We start from the raw sequence: 23,078 nt of genomic DNA, 5'->3' as shown, positions 1-23,078 counted from the left end.
CCACTATTGTGGCCATCTCATTGAGAACTACAAATTATAATAACTGATTACAACCTGGACATTATTTGATTTTAGAAAAGTCTGAGTGTCCAGCACATTTGAGATATTCCATCATCACAGTCACGAAAACAAAATACCAAGCCAGTTGCTCTGAGAGAATAATATTTTGTGCCTTACAGATTTTAAATCTGTAGACCTTTCATCAATTTAATTTGCCTGGTTCTTATGATGGTGAGTTAAAGAATGAAACAGTTGTGTGGCTGAAATAGGTTACAAGTGCAATGAAGTGATATAAAAAAATGGGAACAACTATAGGCACAATAGGCTTTACTTCTACAGGAATCTCTAGTTAAATTGTTATCAAATTGCCTCATTCATGTTTATGTAATAGCTCTCAATGTAAAGATGAAGTGGACGGCTGAGAATATAAATAATTTTGTATTATACATAATTAGTTCAATACTGATATCTTAGACTCTGAGTTAGCTATCACACAATCTAGAAAATGTCGGATTTCCATTGAAACAATTTTTAGTCTTAAATAATCTAGCACTAACACTAGCACTAGTCACTGCTAACATAACCCAGAAAATGTTTTACATGGTATTTCCTTATGCAAAAAAATGGAACCGAACTACACAGACATATTAGGGCAAAGCAGACAATAGATGTAATACTTGCAGGCAATTTTTCATATTTAAATTACAACTAGAGTGTTACCCCAGTATACGACATAGCAGTAGCTTGAATGACAACAGTTGCGTCAGAAAATACACACAACGGGTTGAATATTAAATGTCATTACTTGACTAGGCATCCTACTGCTGGATACAAGATCACTTACTCTGAAGCATGCACACATGTAAACTAGATATTTAATTACTGAAACTTGAGATCAGAAATACTCACAGGTTCTAAAACTGTACCAAGTTCTGGATCAACATATTTATAACGATCAAATATTATCAATGGATTTCGTGGTTTATGTAACTCATAAAATTCAACATCATCCAATTCTTTAATTAGTTTCCAAAGGAATTCTTTTGATGAGTCGTCCAGAATCAGATCAAATCCTGGTCGCTCTTTCAGCCTCAGCCAGAGATCTACAAAATTAAAATATAAATTTAAAACCTTCCAGAGATCAGGGTTAATACACAACTGGCATACAAATATTATTGGAGTCTGAGATCTTTAGTGGGCCGCTTCTGTCCATAAAGGCCACTGTAAATGATCAAACATTTTGTCAACTTAACTAGGCCTGCCAAATATTTGACCATGTACAGTGCTATTTGACATGTTTGTTGAGCATAGATCGTGTTTGACATGTTTGCCAGAAAGTTTGACAAGATAATGGATGTTATTTGTGATGGTGTTTCACCACATATGCTTAGTGAAAAATTGTTTTATTAGAATTGATCTCATTATATCATGAGTTTCCACAACCATGGAAACTGCAGTCAAGTATAAAAACAAAATTGCACTAAAAATTACCAAAATGGTAGAGGCATAACATCTTCCTCAGTCATTTATTACACTTGAAAAGGTTATGAACAAAAGCAATATTTTAGGCATACAGTCACATACAAGCGGAATGAAAGAAAAGAAATTGAAGTTCTCTGGTTCTTCCACAGATGATGTTGGCTATATGTTCCTGCATTGTGATATTTTAATGAACTGTCTTAGAGGAATAAGTAGAAGGAAATAAATGTTTGCATACTTGTCTCTCCTTTTTCAATACGAGGGCAAAGTAATGCTAAATAAGTTATTGAATGTTTCACTGTCTATCTACAGAAAATTGATGTAATCATCAGGTTCTGAATGTAATATTTCCATTAACATGTTTTCAGTTGTACATTTATCTCTCATTTTAAACTATTCCCTGGACCAGCATCTAGTTTTCTTCTGCTTTAAACACACTGCTAGAGTCAGTGTTGTGGTTTGATGCAGCTCTCCATGCTACTACAGATGCTTTACCTCCATTTGTAGCCATTCCCACTAGTGCCAAAATACGGCATACACAAAAAGATTCTGCTTCAAAAGTAAGGAAATAAATTACAAGCTTTCTTGGTACATGTACAGGCTTGTTTGACACATATGTGGCTAGATAATATTGAACTCGACACACAAGTTTGCTCCTATAGGAGGGTCTTAAGAAGTTCTAAAAACTTTCATTATTCATTTGAAGAAAGTTGATATCATCGAGTTCTGAGGATAATATTTCCTTTAGCAGATACTGATAGGCAAATCTCTCATTTTAAGCCTTCACTAGACCACAGTCCTGTTTTCTTCTTCTTCTTTAAACATAGTGCCAAAATCAATCCCAGGACTGGTTTGTCTGCATTAATGGCCATTCTCATTACAGTCAAAATATTTATGAAGACGGTCAGTGTCTGCTTCAAAATGAGGTTTAACTGACAAACATTGTTTGAATGTGTACTTGGTAAATCTGTGGCTAGATAAGAGTAACTTTGTCAAACCCCTATGATCATTTACGGGGGCCTTAACGCGAGTATTGAACAATTAGCACTGGTTTTTCTGTAAGCCTACTATGGTGAGAGGTGTTTTTACACTGTAGTTTTCATGATGGGTATTACAGAGCAAACAAGACCGGTTTTACATTAACAAGTCAAACCTATTGTGTTACAGATCTTTAAATTTGTTGAGAGAGAGAGAGAGAGAGAGAGAGAGAGAGAGAGAGAGAGAGAGAGAGAGAGAGAGAGAGACCTTGATACAAGCACATTGCTCCAGTTCAGTTTAGAGTAATAATGGATATATTGTAAGATCATGTTTCAGAAATAAGGGAAGCTTATAGAGGAATGCATATAGACATGCATGTAGATTTCTGATAAGGTACACCTAATGTTTATTTTTCAGTACACAGAGATCAGCAAAAACATTATGACCACCTGCCTAACAGTTTGTTGGTCCACCTCTGGGACAGTATACAGCAGTGATTTTTTGAGAGATGGATTTGAGAAGTCCTTGGTACATTTCCGGCAATGTATGGCATCAGACATATGTCATACAATTCCCATAAAATATGGGCTGGTGGTTTCTGGTCACAAGATACTATCCCAGATGTGTTCCATAGGGTTCAATTCCTGTAAATTTGGTGGCCAAGACATCAACATGAGTTCGCTATGCAATGTCACAGTCTTTAGCACTCTTGGTGTTTTCTGTCTCGTAGATCTCTTTCTTATCCCTTGTCTTGAAGCTGAATGCAGTGCATGGTGGGAAATTCAACTGAACTGTCTTACTGTAGGGCTCCAATTGATAACGACTATTTATTATTACTGATAACCTTATTTCAGTACAATCAAACTTCAAATAATATTATATGCCACCGCCTTTAGCTGAACTATCTGGTCAGCAACTTAATTAAACCTTGGACCACTTCGTGTGACCAGCTATTATTTCAGAAAACTAACTTACCAAATGAAAGCGTTGGTACGTTGATATAAACAATAACGAACACAAACACACACACAAATTTTAGGCTTTCGCAACCCACGGTTGCTTCATCAGGAAAGAGGGAAGGAGAGGGAAAGACGAAAGGATGTGGGTTTTAAGGGAGAGGATAAGGAGACATATGACTGCTTGTGTCTGTTACGTGCGGATGGATATGTGTGTGTGTGCGAGTGTATACCTGTCCCCTTTTCCCCCCAAGGTAAGTCTTTCCACTCCCGGGATTGGAATGACTCCTTATCCTCTCCCTTAAAACCCACATCCTTTCGTCCTTCCCTCTCCTTCCCTCTGTCCTGATGAAGCAACCGTGGGTTGCGAAAGCTTGAAATTTGTGTGTGTGTTTGTTATTGTTTCTATCAACGTACCAACGCTTTCGTTTGGTAAACCACATCAAATACTGACGAATCGATTCCACAGACCGAATGTGAGGAGAGGGGCTAGTGTAATTGGTTAATACAAACCATACAAAAAAGTGCACGGAAGTATGTTTTTAACACAAACCTACGTTTTTTTAAATGGAACCCCGTTAGTTTTGTCAGCACATCTGAACATATAAACAAATACGTAATCAGTGCCGTTTGTTGCATTGTAAAATGTTAATTACATCCGGAGATATTGTAACCTAAAGTTGACGCTTGAGTACCACTCCACCTTAGGTACAGAAGAGACTGGAACAGCACATTACGTCCACATGCTAACACCTTTTTATTGGTCTTTTTCACAGTCGCACATGTACATTACCATGAGGGGTGAGGTACACGTGCACATGTTGTTTCTGTTTTAAATTACGGAGTGGAATAGTGTGTGTCCCGACATGTCAGGCCAACAGATGTTCAATGTGGTGGCCATCATTTGCTGCACACAATTGCAATCTCTGGTGTAATGAATGTCGTACACGCCGCAGTACATCTGGTGTAATGTCACCGCAGGCTGCCACAATACGTTGTTTCATATCTTCTGGAGTTGTAGGCACATCACGGTACACATTCTCCTTTAACGTACCCCACAGAAAGAAGTCCAGATGTGTAAGGTCAGGACAATGGGCTGCCCAATTTATGCGTCCTCCACGTCCTATGAAACGCCCGTCGAACATCCTGTCAAGGGTCAGCCTAGTGTTAATTGCGGAATGTGCACGTGCACCATCATGCTGATACCACATACATCGACGCGTTTCCAGTGGGACATTTTTGGGCAACGTTGGCAGATCATTCTGTAGAAACACGATGTATGTTGCAGCTGTTTGGGCCCCTGCAATGAAGTGAGGACCAACGCATTCTCTGTTAATGCCCATTGACAGAATTGCACTCGATGATTAAAGTCATCACCATGTAATTGCTGATGTAGTGACACATGAAACAGGTGAAAGCGGTGACGATGCAGTATGCGCATGACACTACTTTGATTCAGTCCACCGGCTCTCGCAATGTCCCGTGTACTCATGTGTGGGTTCATGGCAACAGCAGCTAACACACCAACTGCACCCACTTCTCCTGTGACAGGCCTGTTACGGACCCGTTTGCGTGCTACGAGCATACCTGTTGCATACAGTTGGCGGTAGACGTTTTGCAATGTGCGGCACATTGGATGCTCTCTGTCCGGGTACTGTTCTGCATACACCCTGCAGGCTTCAGCTGCATTTCGTCAACACTCGGCATAGATGAGTATCATCTCTGCCTTTTCAGAGTTCGAATACACCATGGTCACAGTTCCTACAACACTACACTATCACAGACATCTGGTAACACGGTGTACTACAGTTGGTCTGCGTGCGGAGACGAATGCAGAATAACAATAGCAGCAAGCGCTACATGCGGACACTGCGACAGCTAGACCAAACCACAACAGTGCACTACAGCCACACTTGTAAACACGGTCGTCATCGTAAACATGTCCCTGCAGATGCTGCTCGCCAACCGTGGCCCGTGTTTGTTACAACACGCAACTGAACGTCGGAGGTTTCAAGCGTCAACTTTAGGTTACAATATCTCCGGATGTAATTAGCATTTTACAATGCAACAAACGGCACTGATTACGTATTTGTTTATATGTTCAGATGTGCTAACAAAACTAACATGGTTCCATTTGAAAAAACATAGGTTTGTGTTAAAAAACATACTTCCGTGCATTTTTGTATGGTTTGTATTAAACAATTACACTAGCCCCTCTCCTCACGTTCGGTCTGTGGAATCGGTTCGTCAGTATTTGATGTGGTTTACGAAATATATCCAGCGGTAACGTTAGGTGACTCACCCTGTATATATCATAAGGCGGAAAATATAGTCCAGATATATATATATATATATATATATATATATATATATATATATATATATATATATATATATATATATATATGGACTATATTTTCCACCTTATCATTGATCCGTAAAATTATTTACTACGACAGTTTGCCAATGACTCTGCTGACTGAATGCTACTGGTAGTTGCCGTAAACACAGGGCAAACAAACACACTGATGTGGCCAGAGAGACAACTCACCAATGCTACTGCCTGCTAAATTCACACCAGTATTCAGATGTGCTATGAGAGCAGCAACCTTAGCACTATCATGCTTCTCAAACAACTGTTGCACAATTCTAGCCTTGTGACATGGACTGTTATCCTGATGGAAGAGGCCATCACCATCGGAGAAGTCACCAAGCAGGAATGAATACAGTGCCTTCAATTGCTACCACAGGTCCCAAGGAAGACCTGGTAAATGCCCCCACAGCATAATACTGTAGCCACAGGCCTGAATCCATGGTGCAATATGCCTTTGGGGATAGCTTTTTGCAAGGATGATGGCATATTTGGATGCAACCATTGACTGGATGTAACAAATAATGTAGTTCAACTGACTAGGTGATTCATTTTGAACAATCCATGGTCCAATTTTAACGATCCCATGCCACTGCAAACATACCTGACAATGTCACTGGGTCAGCTTGGAAACATGTGGGGGTCATCTGTTACAAAGCCCCGTGTCCCACATTTGCACTGAATGGTGTTCTCTGAAACACTTATGCCTGCATCTGCATCTACACCTACACCTATACTCTGCAAGCCACCCGATGGTGTGTAGTGAGGTATTCTTCTTGTACCACATCTTTTCCTCTCTTCCCTATTGCACTTGTAAATGGCATGTGGAAAGAACGACTGTCGGTAGACCTCTGAATTAGCTCCAGTTTCTTGTATTTTCTTGTTGTGTTCATTTAGCACAATGTAAGTGGGAAGAAGTATATCCTGCCTAACTTTTCCTGGAATATATTCTCTTGGAATTTCAACAGTAAGCATCTTTGTGATGCAAAATGCCTGTATTGTAGGATCTCAAACTGGAGTTCATTTAGCATCTCCGTAACGTTATGCTGACTACACAATTTCACATTAAAACATGCATATCTTCATCGGATCTTCTCTGTATTTTCTAAGAATCAAATCTCGTAAGGTTTACAGACTGATGAGCAATACTCAAGAAAACAATTGTTTGTTCTGTAAGCCACTTCTTTCATAGATGAATTACATTTCCTTAAAATTCTTCCAATGAATCTCAACTCGACACAGAATAATAATAATAATAATAATAATAATAATAATAATAATAATAATAATTGTTACTATTATTATCATCTATATATATAATTAAGTTTGTATGGAACCTCCAGATGGCTAGCCCTACTTGCTCTCTGCCCCGCCCCACTGCTTTCCATATGTACTATATGAATCTGCATTTATGGGTTGGAACATAGGACAGTTGTCACTAGCCATCCTTAGACTTTGTTTTGGCCACTGTAGTTGCAGTCAGCCAGAGCTTAACGAGTGTGTAGTATCCATAAGACAGTCAGCACTCGTAGTGTGAGGTTATGTTGTTTGTTGTTATCTGAGTTACAATGAACAGAAAGTTAACTACAGAACAGTGTGTATTGGTTTTGCAGACATAGTGGAAACATAACTGTAGTTACACTGTTGTTTATGACTTGTCTTTTCCAAACATCCAACCTTCATTCAACAACATACTCTTGAATTACATTTAAGATGAAGAGGCTGAGTTGGTAGCAGATCTTCCTTGTTCAAGTGGAGCAAAGTCTGTTATTACAGAAGAAAATCTTACATTGTCTTAAGAATCTTAATGTTGTTGCACAACATTTTGTGCAATCGCCAACTAAATCTAAAAAAAGTGTCCAAGGAGTATGGAATAGCAAGAGCAAGCCTACAGAAGATTCAGAAAAATCTGAAATTAAGATTTTATAGGACTACTTTACTTCAAGGCTTAAATGAAGATGATCCCAACAACTGAATAGGAGTCAGCGAGTTGCGTACAATCCGGCAAGAAGCTGATCCTAAGATTTACGAAAGCACTCTGTGGAGTAATGAAGTGACTTTTAACGTGCATGGCAGAGTGAATAGACACAACTGTGTCTACTGGATTCTGTGAATACTCTTGTGGTGATGGACACAAGAGTTAAATACTTCTGGTGTGAGTGTAAGGGCAGGGATTTCCAGTGGTGGGCTAACTGGGCATAACTTACTTAATAGTGTCAGTTCTGCAAATTACCTAGATATGCTTCAAGATGTGTTGTTAGAGCTGCAAAAGAGTTCTTTCTTTAAAGATCTGCAGCTGGTTATGGAAAAAACTGACACGGCAGCAAGATGGAGCCCCCCCCCCCCCCCCACATTATGGAGTTATTGTGAGAGACTTTCTAAATGAAAACTCTGATGAATGGTTAGTAGTCAGGGTACTATTCACAACTTCCGTGATTCCCAGATATCACACCCAGTGATTTTTCAGTATGGGTTACAGTAAAAAAATTCTGTCTGTTCCTTAAAGATTATTGATGTTGAGCATTTGAAGGAATGAATCCCATCAGAATTTGAAAATCTACAGTCCCAAAAGATATGAGACAAACTTCTGTAAATCAATGTTGAAAAGATGCAATGTTTGCTTAGAACAGCATGGAAACAACTTTAACCATATTTTGTAGGTTCAATGAAGTTCACATTTATTTCTGTGTTGATAATAAATTAGTATTTTCATTTCTCTAGTATTATTGTAAATAATGCATTTCTGAAAGCTAACTTTTGGCCCACAGTGTATATGAAAGTCACTGGAGGTCAGCACCTCCACTGTGACCAAATACACAAAAATAATTTTCCGCGACGCACATTACCTTGCATTTGGTATTGAAATACCTTAATGAGTTTATTTGTACCTAAGTTACATATTTGTTCATTACTGTGGAGCACAATGCCCACCATTTAAATTCAATAAATGATATTTTTTAAACTGCAGCCTGAGGCTGGGGTAACAAGAGTACAATCTGAGAATACATACAGGATATAATGCGGTTATTCCGTGTATCATTGTTAGGAACGTAATAAAATAGTATTTTATGTGACTCTTCCACCTATTTTACAACCTTTCTGTTCATATGTGATACAGAACATGCCAACACTGCAACGTGGTTCCACATGTGGACTGATAAATTGATTCCCATGTCATGTCTAATGTGGCATGGTGTTTAGTGACACTATGTAAGTGCTTGAATGACATCACAATCAAAATTAGCCAATAGCACAACAAATAAATGATACATTAAACAGCCTGCAGGGGACACTGTTTTTCCTTTTATGAAATACACTGAGGCTTTGGACACACTGACAACCAAAATCATCATACACCACAAATTAAATGGTTACTCACTATCAAAAGTGATTGCAGGCATGTTCATAAAGGTGATGGCGTGCTAAATTTTGTTCATAAACAAACTGCAGTTTAAAAAATCTCATTAATTGGATGGAAATGGTGGGCTTTGTGCTCCACAGTAATAGACAAATATGTAAATTAGCTTCAAATAAACCGATTTAGGTAGTTCATCTACCAAATGGTGAGTAACGTAGTTCATGGATAGACTTTTTAGTATACTGGTAACAGTGGAGCTAACAACATTTGGTGACTTTAAAACAGGTGCAAATTCAGACAAAGTAATAAAAACTAGACTCACTTGTTTATTAAGCTCACATGATCTTAGAAATAAAGCTCAAGCACTAGACTAACAGAACAGATTATGCAATAATTATCAAAAAACTTTAAAAATTACATAAACTGCAATAGCTTAAGGCTTTTCATTACAATAACTACTTTTGTCAGATGTCAGTGTGAAACATAGTGAGTAACCATATGATTTATAATGCACAAGTTCACAGACTTTTGGTCCAGTTCAGTCATTACTAATAAATGAGGCAAACGTTCCTCCACAACTCAAGGAGAGAAATGGGTTACTGTTTGCCAGCCTGAAAGGATCTGACAATAAATGGATCAAGTTCTATTAAACTCTGTTGCAGTATTATATTTACTGCTGTACTATCACAAATATCAAGATACAGTAGTTTCAAAACATAGCAGAACTGGAAATAATGCTACACTGAAAGTACCACCTGGCTTGATTAGGGTCAGGAAGAATATACACAGTTTACATCTCCTTTATAATGCAACTATTCAGCAGATGTTCAAGCAAAAATACTTTCAAGTTAAGAAAACTTTTACAACAGTAATTGCAAACCTTATGAAACAGGTGAACAGTGCGTTCTGGAAATACGAGCAAATGATATTGTGAACTAAGTGACACATATATCACAAAATCGCCAAGATGATTCACAATGAATCATTAAGACACATTTAGGTAACACAACCAATGTATATAAAGGGAAATAAGGAAGAAGTCTCAGCTAAAGTGCACTTATTATGGCCGCAGTTCTTGCACTGCATGCTGATTTTGGCAATTCGTTGACTTAGTCATAGCCAATCGGGTGGTAGTATATGGCAGTCAATGAGAATCGTTGAATCTAACGACTTCTTTCAGTAAAAGATAAAAATTGATCACATTTGTTTTCAGTATAAAAAGTACCAAAATAACTTTTAATGACCAGGTTATAATGAATTTCAAAAATTGCTTACCGATTTTTGTATCTTTTTAGGGCCTGGAAAAAATTGCATGTGCCAACAGATGGCCCGAGGGCTGGGTTAGGTTGGAATTTAACAGTTTGGTTATGAGATAGTGCAGCCATCTAACGCGAATAAAAGAAAACTAGATGTGCTGACAGTCTGACCTGCAGATTGGCCCTAGGTCTATGTTAAGTTATAATATTGCTTGCCAGTTGACGAAGCCAACAAATCTCAACACAAAAATATGATTATTATTATATGCTGATGTGTAGCATAGCCTGACATATACATCTGTCATTGCAATAATCTACTTGTATCTCTTATTTCCAATTTTGCTAAAAATTCTGACAAGTTGATTAAATTCTAACCTAACAGAACACAGTAACAGCTAACTTTCTTTACAAGCAATAGAAATTATAAATGAGAATCTCATTGGCTACCTACATTCAACTCATGATTCATCTTGTTGACTTCCCATGATTCATGGTACAAATTGTTGCCAACAGCATCAAGTCTCAAATTATGGGCAAATATCATTTACCTCCAACTTTTCTAAGATATCTGAAAATGTTATCCTATCTCAGCTAGGTGCCTGCTTCAAAAGACACAAACTGCTTACAGTATCACACCATGGTTTTTGAAAAGAGCTATACATGACCACCACAATTACACAGGTCTTCCATGCAATATACCATGTGTCTGACAAGATGGTGTAGACTGGAGGTAATTTTTAGAACTGACAAAAGCTTTCAATATAATAAAGATCATAACTTTTCAATTTACCAGTGAAACAATAACATAAGATGTATCTCAGAGCTCAATAATTGGTCTTTTTCTCTTCTTCATACATAATAACAACATGGCACAACCCCATAAGTCCCACATAATATATTAGGCCAATGATACCTCAATCATACTGTATAGCAGACACTATCAGAAATAACTATGTGCTTCATGGATCAGGGCCTTGAGAGGAACATCAGTAATTAGCATTTACAGACATTTTAAACTGGTAGTTTTCATTGCTCAATGTAAATAATGTAGTAGCTTGGAAACAGACAGTAGTAACTACAAATTTCTTGATGTGTACAGGGCTGAAGATCTTTGATGAATAAACCACATTAATTTTCTATGTGGAAAAACCAGTTGTAGCTTGTGTGTCCTTAACCAGCTGTTAAGAAGATAATCCATTGCCACACATCAGAAATGTCTATTATGGGATAATTTATTCATTTCTTAACTGCAGGATTGAATTAATGGGTCATGCAGTGGACATATGCTTAAAGAGAATATGACTCTCTTAGAAAAGGCCAATAAGACTTACACATGGAGGAGTAGATTGTTTTTTCATGAAGTGTTTAAGCTGCACAAATACTTAATAACACATTGTTTATAGCTTATAACACTACTGTCTGCTACTGCTATACCATAACCTTAAAGTTGGAGACAGGTCGTGAAATAAAACTATCTTGTTAAAGCAATTATGGTATATAGCAACAGAGCAGTGTTTACTCTCTGAAAGGAATTTTGTTATGTTGACCATGATACACCTATCGGAGGTGGTATATCAGAAGTGAAAGTCAGAATTAGGTAAATATTTAAACAATATCAAACAATAATTTACTTATCCACACCATCTAAATGATAATAAAACGGTCGCCAGCCTAATTAGACATAAGAATGAGTAACATTCTACGAATGAGTAACATTCTTGTTCGAGAACTGAAAATAAGTAACTTCAATGGGCAAACACAGCCTACACTTTTTCACACAAGAGTGCAAAAAACTCTGGCACCTGCATATGTTCACGTTAAGGTTGGAGCTGACAGAGCAGAGCAGACTATTTGCATAAATATAACAGATAATGAAACACACTTACCTTGAGGACTTAGTCAAACTGAATGGTCTCAATAACGTTACTATTAATATTCACTGTAGAATCAAAAATTGGGCATAGGTTCAATATTACTTTTCAAACATATTCCTATCTGACATCAAATATGGATATGGTTCACAGCGAAATTAGTTATTGTGCATAGATTAAGTCTCTCACTACTAAACACCTTTCTAGTTAGAATGAAAATTAAATGGAGTTCACTAAGAAATTACTTCTCACTGTCTTTTGAATAAAGAGGTTACTGTTTTCATAGATAGTGGTCTTTCTATTAATCGTTATCTAGCTTGGGCACAATAGACAAACTGTGGATCCTGTTACACCATTAATATGCACTTTTAATACACAAGACGAACCCAATATTGTACAGAATTAGACTTGAATAGCAAGAGTAATTGAAATTTTCTATAATTAAGTAACTTTGTGCCACTAAACTACTTCCAATGGAGGGGGCCCTTAATCTTGACCAGTGTAACAGAGCAAACTAAATACACTTTCAATACACTAGAGAAACAAGCCCTTAACAAGCATGAACATGTAACTTTCAACAGTAACAGTTCTCAACTTTTACTGCAGTAGAACACAACTTGACATGGTTATAAGACAATAGCTCACCTTTGGATGATTTTCAACAGGCTGCACTGTGATCATTTAATTTGCAAAACTCTTTAAGCCACAGTTTTGAGAACATTCACTTTTGAAGTTGGCAACAAAATATTAACAAGCAGTTTTAATAGAAAAATTATTTTCAGCAAGCATCATTTACTATATTACTCAGTTCTGCTAATTAACTTTAACTTAGTTTCTACTTACTATCTTCAAGTGGCATTATTGAATTAATAACTGGGCTTTCCTATTTTCACAATATGGACACTCAGTAAGCATTTTTGACATGGGAAGGACCCTAAGTGGCTGTGTGACTGGGGATAAAAAAATCAAGGTAGGTACATGAATTCAGTTATAAGTTACCTTATATTTGAGCACACTAACACATCCAATGAGCTGATCCTTCACTTTACATATTTACAATTCCTTGGTTCCTTTTCAGTGACTGTGCAATGTGGTGGCGAATGCATGTCGGTGGGTGGATTTTCAGGCAGAAATGGTGGGACTCTGTCATTCCTTGGTAACGATGATAGGTACCAATTCCAGGATAGTTCCAGCTCTTTATCCGTCCATCCGAGGCATTGGAAAGTAGCACGAAAAGCCTCTCTCAGCACCATCACAATACAAAACTTTTACATGAGCAGTTGACAGTTTGGTAGCTCGTCCCCGACTGACTCTTAATCCACCTCTTCTACCTATGCCAACCACAATTTGCACACACTACTAAGTTCCGTTCCAGAGGGGAACCACACCACCTTTTACATACAAAATAACTACGAACCCTAAGTGAAGGTCAGCAGTTTACATAACAGCAACCAAACATATTAAATAAAACAGAACATTTGCACATATTGACATTTCTACAAAAAAATTATTTAAACAAAATTATTCAACCTCAAAGATAACCAAAGAGATTATGTGAGAAAGACAAAACATATCATTTGCTCATACTATGTATATTACAGAGATTACACTTCATTGCAGTATCAAATTAATCATACACTAATTACAGAAGTTCAAGATGGGATGTTGAATAAACAGAAAGCTAAATGAATCAACAAAAGGTATGTAGTGTGTAAGCTATGGTGTTACAAGCTTATTAAATTAATTACGGTTTTTTGTACTTTAAGAGGATGCAGTAAATAAGGATAAAATGTAACTGTTTCTGGCCAAGAACAAGATAAAAAATGACATTTCAAAGTATGTTTATCAGTGTTTTAATTTGGTTTAACAAGTACCAAACCCACAAATAACTTTAAAGCAGATTTTTTTCTTTTAATTGAAATCTTTTTTGATAGAAAATACTCATCTACCTTCACAGAATTAAAAGAGGGCCATCTGATGTATTCAATGACACTGCTTATATTATGAATTATAGTTGGTTGGTTCACTGGGGAGGGAGGCAGGAGTGGGGAAGGGGTTGGACCACACAGTGAGGCAATTGGTCCCAAGATACAAGGTGACAAACAGCACAGTCCAGTCAATGGAAAAGGAAAAACAGGCAAACAAAGAAGCAAAAGGAACATCAGGGCAGCAGGAAGAGTAAAAAAAAGGGATTGGTGAAGGGTCGAAGGGAGGAGGTGGAGGAGGGGGTTTAAGGTTGAGGTTGAAAGGGGACCAAACTGCATGGTCATCGGTTCCTTGTTCCATTGCACCTAGTCCATGGGTTAAAATGGAAAATATACAAGACACCACATGAGATGAGGTCGAGAGAAGGGGGGGGGGGGGGGGGGAACTGAACACACCAAGGACAATAGAAGACAAGAAGAGCACAGACATACAAGAAACAGGCAGAAGAGCTTAAAACAGTAGAGCAGATAACCCGGGCTGGCTGATCACAAGGATAAAAAAGGATGAGCCAGACACTCTGCAACACATTAAAATCTCTAACCTAAAAGGGCTAGGGTAGAAAGCACGGGGAGACAAAAAAACAGGAAGTAAAACTTAAACTGAAGAATAAAAACCAGCGTCACGTAACCAAGTTAGCCATGGAGGCATTGTCTCCTAAAATAGAAGGAAGGGTGTCAGGGAGATGAAAATTCCGTCTTAGAGCGGTGAGACGTGGACAGTCCACTAAAAGGTGGGCCACTGTTAAACATGAGCCACAGCGACAACATGGTGGGGCCTCATGCCGGAGAAGATAGCCATGCGTCAGCCAAGTGTGGCTGATGCGAAGGTGGCAGAGGACCACAGGGTCCCTGCGAAAAGCCCGCAGAGAAGACTTCCACTCATTTGTGCTCCCCTTGATGGAGTGGAGTTTATTGTGTGTAACTAAGCTGCACCATTCAGCATCCCAAATCCCGAGAACTTTGCGGCGTAACACCGAATGGAGGTCAGGTTCGGGTACGCCAATCTTCAGAAGTGGCTTACCAGTGGCCAGCATTGCCACTGACCTATCCCAAACCCACACACCATATCACGATGGCGACACAACGAGGACAGGACAACAACAGGAGAAGAAGACACAATAAAAGGGGAAACAAAACAGCACAAATGACCAGACAAAACATAGGGAAAAGGGGAGGTGGAATTTGGCTGACGTGGAGGCAAGACTGATAGCCTCCCAAACCAATGCCAATGCTGACTGAGGGATTCCAGTTCCAGAAAGAAATTCAGTTACTTGAATCTGTCAGGAAAAATAATTTTTGTGAAGAAGACCAAGGATAGATGTAACTATGCACCAGTCGTCTGCTAAGACCTGGGACAAGAAAGGTTGGAGGGCATATTTAGTGTGAAGGGCCAAAAGGCGAGGGCATGCCAGCAAAATATTGATCACTACAAAAAAGGGGGGGAGGCGGGTTGCTCACTGGGAAGTAAAAACCACAGGGAGAATAAGGAGGTTGGTGGCTGCAACCCCCCCCCCCCCCCTCCTTTTGCCCTTCTGCTGGATGATCAGCAAGCCCCACATGGCCGGGAATCTAAAGGAACATGCAGCATAGTCAAGATTGGCAAGAAGGATGTGGATGACACAGAGCAACGGGTGGCAGGAAAAACACTGGATGATAGCTTGAAGGCCACTTATTGAGTCCGTACATAACAAAACTCAGGTCAGGAAGAATCATTAATGAAGCAGTGGGCCCAATAGATGTCGATTAGTTCCGCAGTAAACAGCCCACACATGGCAGGCCAACAGAAGGTGTGAAGGCATATCTCACAGGATCAGAGGATTTAGAGACATAAGCGTAAAAAACAATAGCATCCTGAAACTCGTGTAAAAGTGTGCTGAACAAACAACTGAACACTACTGAAGACCCCAGAAGAGGTCCACCTGCATCCAGAGCTGAGGAACTAAGCAAGAGAATGTGTTTGGGAGAGAACGTGAGGAACAGGACAAAGAGAGAAGATGGAAATAGCAGTGGAGAGAAGCGAGATGGAGCCCAACCGATAAACTCACCTGAGGAAAGCCACGAACAGAACAGAATAGAATAGAGTAAAAGGGATGAGCAGGGAAACAGCCGACAAGGATGGCATAGGAAACCATGAGCTGGGACCACTGACCTGAAAGGGAAAAGGGGGAGGGGGGGGGGGGGGCAGCATCAACCAGAAGACTATCGACAGGGCTAGTGTGAAAGGCACTGGCGGTTAAATGGATACCACAATGAGCTGTGTGGAAGGGCAGCTGAGCCATAAACTTGACAACCATAGACCAGATGGGACAGAACTAATGCCTGGTAAAGATGGAGAAGAATCCAATGATCTGCACTCCAAAAGTTATGGGAAAGGAAGTGAAGAACATCGAATTTACGAAACCAGTGGAGAGAAGCGAGATGGAGCCCAACCGGTAAACTCACCTGAGGAAAGCCACGAGCAGAACAGAATAGAATAGAATAGAGTAAAAGGGATGAGCAGGGAAACAGCCGACAAGGATGGCATAGGAAACCATGAGCTGGGACCACTGACCTGAAAGGGAAAAGGGGGCGGGGGTGGGGGGGAGAGGGGGCAGCATCAACCAGAAGACTATCAACAGGGCTAGTGTGAAAGGCACTGGCGGTTAAATGGATACCACTATGAGCTGTGTGGAAGGGCAGCTGAGCCATAAACTTGACAACCATAGTCCAGATGGGACAGAACTAATGCCTGGTAAAGATGGAGAAGAATCCAATGATCTGCACTCCAAAAGTTATGGGAAAGGAAGTGAAGAACATCGAATTTACGAAACCACGCTCAATCTTCAGAAGGTGAATATGGCGCAACCAAGTAAGCTTTTTGTCAAAAAGAAGACTCAAAAAATGGAACTGGGGGTCCACGACCATGTGTTGGATGTCAAGGTAGAGCTCCAGATCAGGATGGACCATAGTATGGTGACAGGAATGCAACACCCACAATTTATGGGAGGAGAATTGAAAACCATGCAAGAGTGTCCACATGGAAGTGCGTCAGATGACACTCTGAAGTTGTTGCTCCACAGAGGTCACTGAGTGGGAACTAGCCGAGGTACAGAAATCACCCACATAGAGAGCAGGCGTGACCAATGGTCCAATGGAGCCCACGAGCCAAATAATAGCAATGGGAGAAAGGACACTTTATATGGAGCCCTGTGGAATGCCATTCTGTTGAGTCTGCAGAGAGCTGAGAACGTTTCTATCTTCAACTTGGCATGACAAGTGAAACAGGAATTGGTGAATAAAAATTTGGAGGGGGCCCTGAAAACCCCACTGATGAAGTGTAAGTAAAATGTGATTGTGCCTTGCCATGTCATAGGCCTCACGAAGATTGAAGAAAACTGCAACAAGATGGTGGCACTGAGTTAAGACTGCTGAACCATGGTTTCCAACTGAAGCAGATGACTGATTACACACATCCCTCCTGAAAGTCACACTGGTAAGATGACAAAACATCCCAAGATCAGAGGACCTAACTGAGCCGACAAGTCACCAGCCATTCAAATAACTTGCAAGGGGCATTGGTCAGATTGATCAGCAGGTAACTATAGAGGACAATGCATCCTTACTGGGCTTAAGGACAGGAACCACAATACTGTCCCTTCACAGAGAGGGGGAAATGGCTTGCAGCTAAAAGCAGTTAAACACCTGGAGAAGTTACTGGTTATAGATGGAATCAGGGCAAGGGGCTGAAACGTGGGAAGAGGAGTGGGCCTGAAGAAGTTCCCAGTCAGGAAAAAGTTCATTGTAGAACTCCGTCTGATAAGGGGTTGAACGTAAGTGGGAAGCTTCAACCCACCGTTTTCGGAGGAGGAAGGCAGCTGAATAGGAGTCTTGTGCCGAAGCTGTCATGAAGTGGGTTGAAAGGTGTTCTGTAAGAACCAATGCATCCATATACAGGTCCCCCCTAAGGGCAAGGCCCAAGATAGAAGACTGCTGTTGGAAACTCTGGAGGATAAGGAGCATAGCCCACACCTGTGACAAAGGGATAGAAGAACCTATGGAGGAAACAAAGCATTCCCAACACACCTGCTTGCTCTGTTTGATTAAGTAATGGGCTTCAGCCTGAAGATATTTAAAGGTAATAAGACCAGTGGAGGATGGATGGGGGACAGCAACACCAGCAGTGCAAATAATTGTTTCAGACATGTCATGGATAACTTCAACAATACCACCTGATAAAGAGGAAGTAAACATAACCTGTGAAGTATGTAAAGCCCAATCAGCACTATGGAAGGCCCATTGGGATGCAGGAAGGGAACAAGGCAAACCATGGGCAGTGGTCACTACTGCAGAAGTCATCATGTCGTAACTAGTGTAATGAAGGGAGATGGCAAGGGGAAGGGAACACAAGATCTATGGCTGAGAAAGTGCCGTGAACAGCACTGAAATTGCAAGGGGAACCATCATTAAGAAGCCCTATGAAGAGATCATGACTAGATGAGAAAGCAATGCCCCAAAAGGGGTGATGGGCATTAAAATCCCAAGGAGGACAGGAGGGGGTAGATGCTGAAGGAGAGAAGTTAGGGCAGTAGGCATAGGTGGCCTATCAGGAGTAAAATAAGAGACTGCAACCTGTGACCACAGAGTTCAGCTAGACTCGGTTGGCAACTGCTTCCAATTTGATATAAACAGGGATCCACATACTAACAACATTCATCTACATCTACATATAGATCCTCTGCAAATAGAGAGAGGAAAAATGCCTCCGTATGAGCCCTAATTTCTCGTATCTAATCTTCATGGTCCTTACACACAATGTATGTTGGCAGCAGTACAATCATTCAGCAGTCTGCTTTGTATGCTGGTTCTCTAAATTTTCTCAATAGCATTTCTCGAAAAGAACGTTGCCTCCCCCCCCCCCCTCCCCCAGGGATTCCCATTTGAGTTCCCAAAGCATCTGTGTAACACTTATGTGTTGTTCGAGATTAGCTTTGGACTTCGTGCTGGGCGAGAGATTCACGATAAATGTAAGGTAGGTAAGGGGACAACGCCGTGAGTATTCTTTATAAAATCGAACTGGGATTCCATCTGGACCTGGTGATTTATTTGCTTTCAAATCTTTCAGTTGTTTCACTATGCTAAGTATGCTTATTACTATGTTGTCAATACAGGAGTCTGTCCGATGGTCATATGACAGAATGTTTGTATGATTCTCCTGTGTGAACGATATCTTGAATGTGAAATTTAAAGCTATCTAGCAGCCTACCTCTGAATTGCTTCGATGTCTTCCTTCAATGCGACCTGGTATGGATCCCAAACACTGAAGCAGTACTTGAAAATAGGTCACACTAGCATGCTATATGTGGTCTCCTTTACAGGTGAACCACTCTTTCCTAAAATTCTCCCAATAAAGAGAAGTCGACCATTCACCTTCCCTACTACAGTTCTCACATACTTGTCCCATCTCATATTGCTCTGCAATGTTACGCCCAGATATTTAAACGACATGACTGTGTATACAGCAGGAGACTAGTGGTACTATACCTGAACATTACAGGTTCGATCTTCCTACTCATACGCATCAACTTATATTTTTTCACATTTAGGGCTAGCTGTCATTCATCACACCAACTGGAAATTTTGTCTAAGTCATCTTGTATCTTCATACAGTCATTCAACTTCAACACCTTACCATACACCATGGCATCATCAACAAACAACCACGTATAATTGCCCACCCTGTCCATCAAATCATGTACATATATACAGAAAAACAGCAGTCCTATCACATTTCCCTGGGGCACTCCTGACGACACCCTTGTCTCTGATGAACACTCGCCATCAAGGACAACACACTGGGTTCTATCATTTAAGAAGTTTTCGAGCCACTCACACATCTGTGAAATTATTCCATATGCTCGTACCTTCATTAACAGCCTGCAATGGGTCACCATGTCAAATGATTTCCAGAAATCCATAAATATGGAATCTACCTGTTGCTCTTCTTCAATAGCTCCCAGGAAAAAGGGAGCAAGCTGTGTTTCACATGAGTGATGCTTTCTAAAACCATGCTGCTTTGTGGACATAAGCTTCTCAGTCTCAAGAAAGTTTATTATATTCAAGCTGAGAATATGTTCAAGTATTCTCCAGCAAACAGAAGTTGAGAATATTGGTCTGCAATTTTGTGGGCCTGTCCTTTTACTCTTCTTAAACACTGTAGTCACTGGCGTTTTTTTTCCGGTCACTTGGGACTTTGTGCTGGGCGAGAGATTCACGATAAATGTAAAGTATGTAAGGGTTCAATGCCGTAGAGTACTCTTTCTAAAATCGGGCAGGGATTCCATCTGGACCTGGTGAGTTATTTGCTTTCAAATATTTCAGTTGTTTCTCTATGCCAAGTATGCTTATTACTATGTCATCAATATGGGAGTCTGTCCGATGGTCGTATGACAGTAGGTTTGTATGATTCTCCTGTGTGAACGATATCTTGAATGTGAAATTTAAAACTTTGGCTTTTGTTTTGTTACCTTCAACTGCTACACCAGACTGGTCAATAAGAGACTGAATGGAAGCCTTAGATCCGCTTAGTGATTTTCTCAGGTTCGCTGTCAGATCTTTTGGTAAGGTGTGATGGTGCTGTATGCTTTGTGAATACATCTTTTCACAGACGCACAGATCTCTACTAACCTTCAGTTTTGAACCGAGAGTGCAACAGCCTCTGCTTCCTCTACATCCACTGAATTTGGTTATTAAAGCATGGTGGATCTTTCCCATCCTTTATTCACTTACTTGGCACATAATTCTCCAGACCATGATTTACAATCTGCTTAAACTCTGCCCACAATTCCTCTACATCCATCTTACTGGAACTAAGTGATGCCATTTCACTGTCTAAGTGAGATGTTAATAACTGATGATCTGCTCTATCTAGCAGAAACACTCTCCTAGCCTTCTTGACTGATTTTCATAATCATAGTTTCTATAATGACATCAGGATCGCTAATCCCCATTTCTATACTGACATTGTCGATAAGGTGTGGCCTATCTGTAGCTACAAGGTCTAAGATATTTCCACTGCATGTGGGCTGCTGAAGTGGCTGCTCAAGACAATTTTCAGAAAGAGTTTTCAAAAGTATCTCACATGACTGTCTGTCCATTTCCCCACAATGAATCCATAGAAATCCCAGTCTATACTCTGCAGATTAAAGTGCCTCCAACTAGTTTTGCATGATCTGGGTATTGAGATACTATTGAGCCCAGACTTTCTTTGAATGACCCTACAGCTGCCACAGTGGAATGGGTGGCTGGTAAAAATATCGAACAATTAATGTGGTTTCATCTACACCTGTTATACATGACCAGCTAACTTCATAGTTGCACTCAAGTTCGAACTGAATAGAGAGAATATTTTTGTCAACTGCAATGAACAATCCCCCTCCTATAGCCTCTAATCTGTCTTTCCGATATATGTTCCATTACTCACTAAATATCTCGCAGCTCTTGGTCTCAAGAATAATCTGAGTGCGAGAACTTCCCTGGAGGGCAGTATATTCGGGAACTTCATTATGAATACTTCAACAGTTTACTGATAAAGTTGTGACAGTTGAAGTGTCTTTATTCTAAATGCCATTTGATTTCCCTTGCTGCATATTGATAAGTGAGTGTTCATCAGAACACCTTAAGGTACCATCTAGCCTAAAGAACCGTCATGTGCACTCCACAAATACTCTGCTACCTGAGTAGCTGCTTCCCTTGATTAGTGCACCCCTGACCTATCAGAGTTGATGTAGCCTGTGGTTGAGACCTTTGACTGGGCTCCAAACCAAAACAGCCCCATCAACTGTGAGAATGATGCTGCAAATTGTGGGCTCCCTTGCACCTGCGCATGAGGTCAGTAGTCTTCACGAACTCCGCCAGCATGCAGTGAGGATTACCTCAGAACTCAGGCGACATGCATCACTGGTGCTGAGGTGAGCCACAACCTGCAGATGACTTCACCCTGCACGCTTGATAGCCACAGGCAAGACCGCCTCCAGATCTCAGATGAGGCCCCAGGCAGACATACTGAGTGCACATTGGCTTTTTTTCCAGCCTTGAATGCTGCCTGCCTAAGGGTCTCCATAACGTGCCTAACATTGCAACTCCCAATAATTAGTAAATATCACCCCCCCCCCCCCCCATGTATTTGCTGAAGGAGCTGCCACGAGTCCTCTCACAGGATGAAAGGGTGAGGTCAGGTGGCCAATATTCATATTGGGCCTCCACATTGAGAAATGCAAACTCATTACCGCCTTCCACTCATCCTGCTGTAATGGCAGACCCACCACGTTGGGTGAACTAGGAGGTGCCTCAGAAGCACAGCCGCAAAACAAGCGACACCTGAGGTGTCCCATGTGACGAACCAGATTCTCCACCACTACTACAGGCTGAGGCAGCAACCTGAAGGTGACTGACCACTGCAGCTAGCTGCTCCTGCGTCCACACACAGCATGCAAAACATCCTAGCCAACCTAGCATGATTAACTGAAGAAGTAAACTATAAAAGCAGACAATCCTAGATATGTAACTTGCTACCCTCCTAATGTGTCACCATTTGATACTGATGTGTTAATGAGCTGCATAGCTGGTTGTTTAGTGAGTAATTATTGCACTATGAAGTGGATGAATTTACACTTACAAGAACGTGAGATTAAACCTCTTAAACAAAGAAACACACATGAAATTTAATAAATATACTAAAAAGAAATTGCAGAAGAAAGATAAACACTTAACTTGCCGCTCTGTAGACACATACCAGCTGAGAGCTGGAGCCTGATTGACTGACTTATAAACAGATGGTTGGTTTCAA

General features: G+C 40.3%; 1 protein-coding gene across 1 annotated transcript in view; it reads right to left on the bottom strand.

Moving 5' to 3' along the window:
- Positions 1-23,078, bottom strand: part of LOC124775806 (general transcription factor 3C polypeptide 1) — a 354,943-nt gene that overhangs the window by 302,120 nt on the left and 29,745 nt on the right. Inside the window, 1 exon segment of the mRNA XM_047250637.1 lies at positions 910-1,103. Within this exon segment, the coding sequence (XP_047106593.1) occupies positions 910-1,103 (194 nt within the window).

This window comes from Schistocerca piceifrons, chromosome 2 (genome assembly GCF_021461385.2).
Source record: "Schistocerca piceifrons isolate TAMUIC-IGC-003096 chromosome 2, iqSchPice1.1, whole genome shotgun sequence".
Lineage (NCBI taxonomy): Eukaryota > Metazoa > Arthropoda > Insecta > Orthoptera > Acrididae > Schistocerca > Schistocerca piceifrons.
Note: the sequence above shows the minus strand (reverse complement) of the source record. Positions and strands in the feature narration are given on the sequence as shown.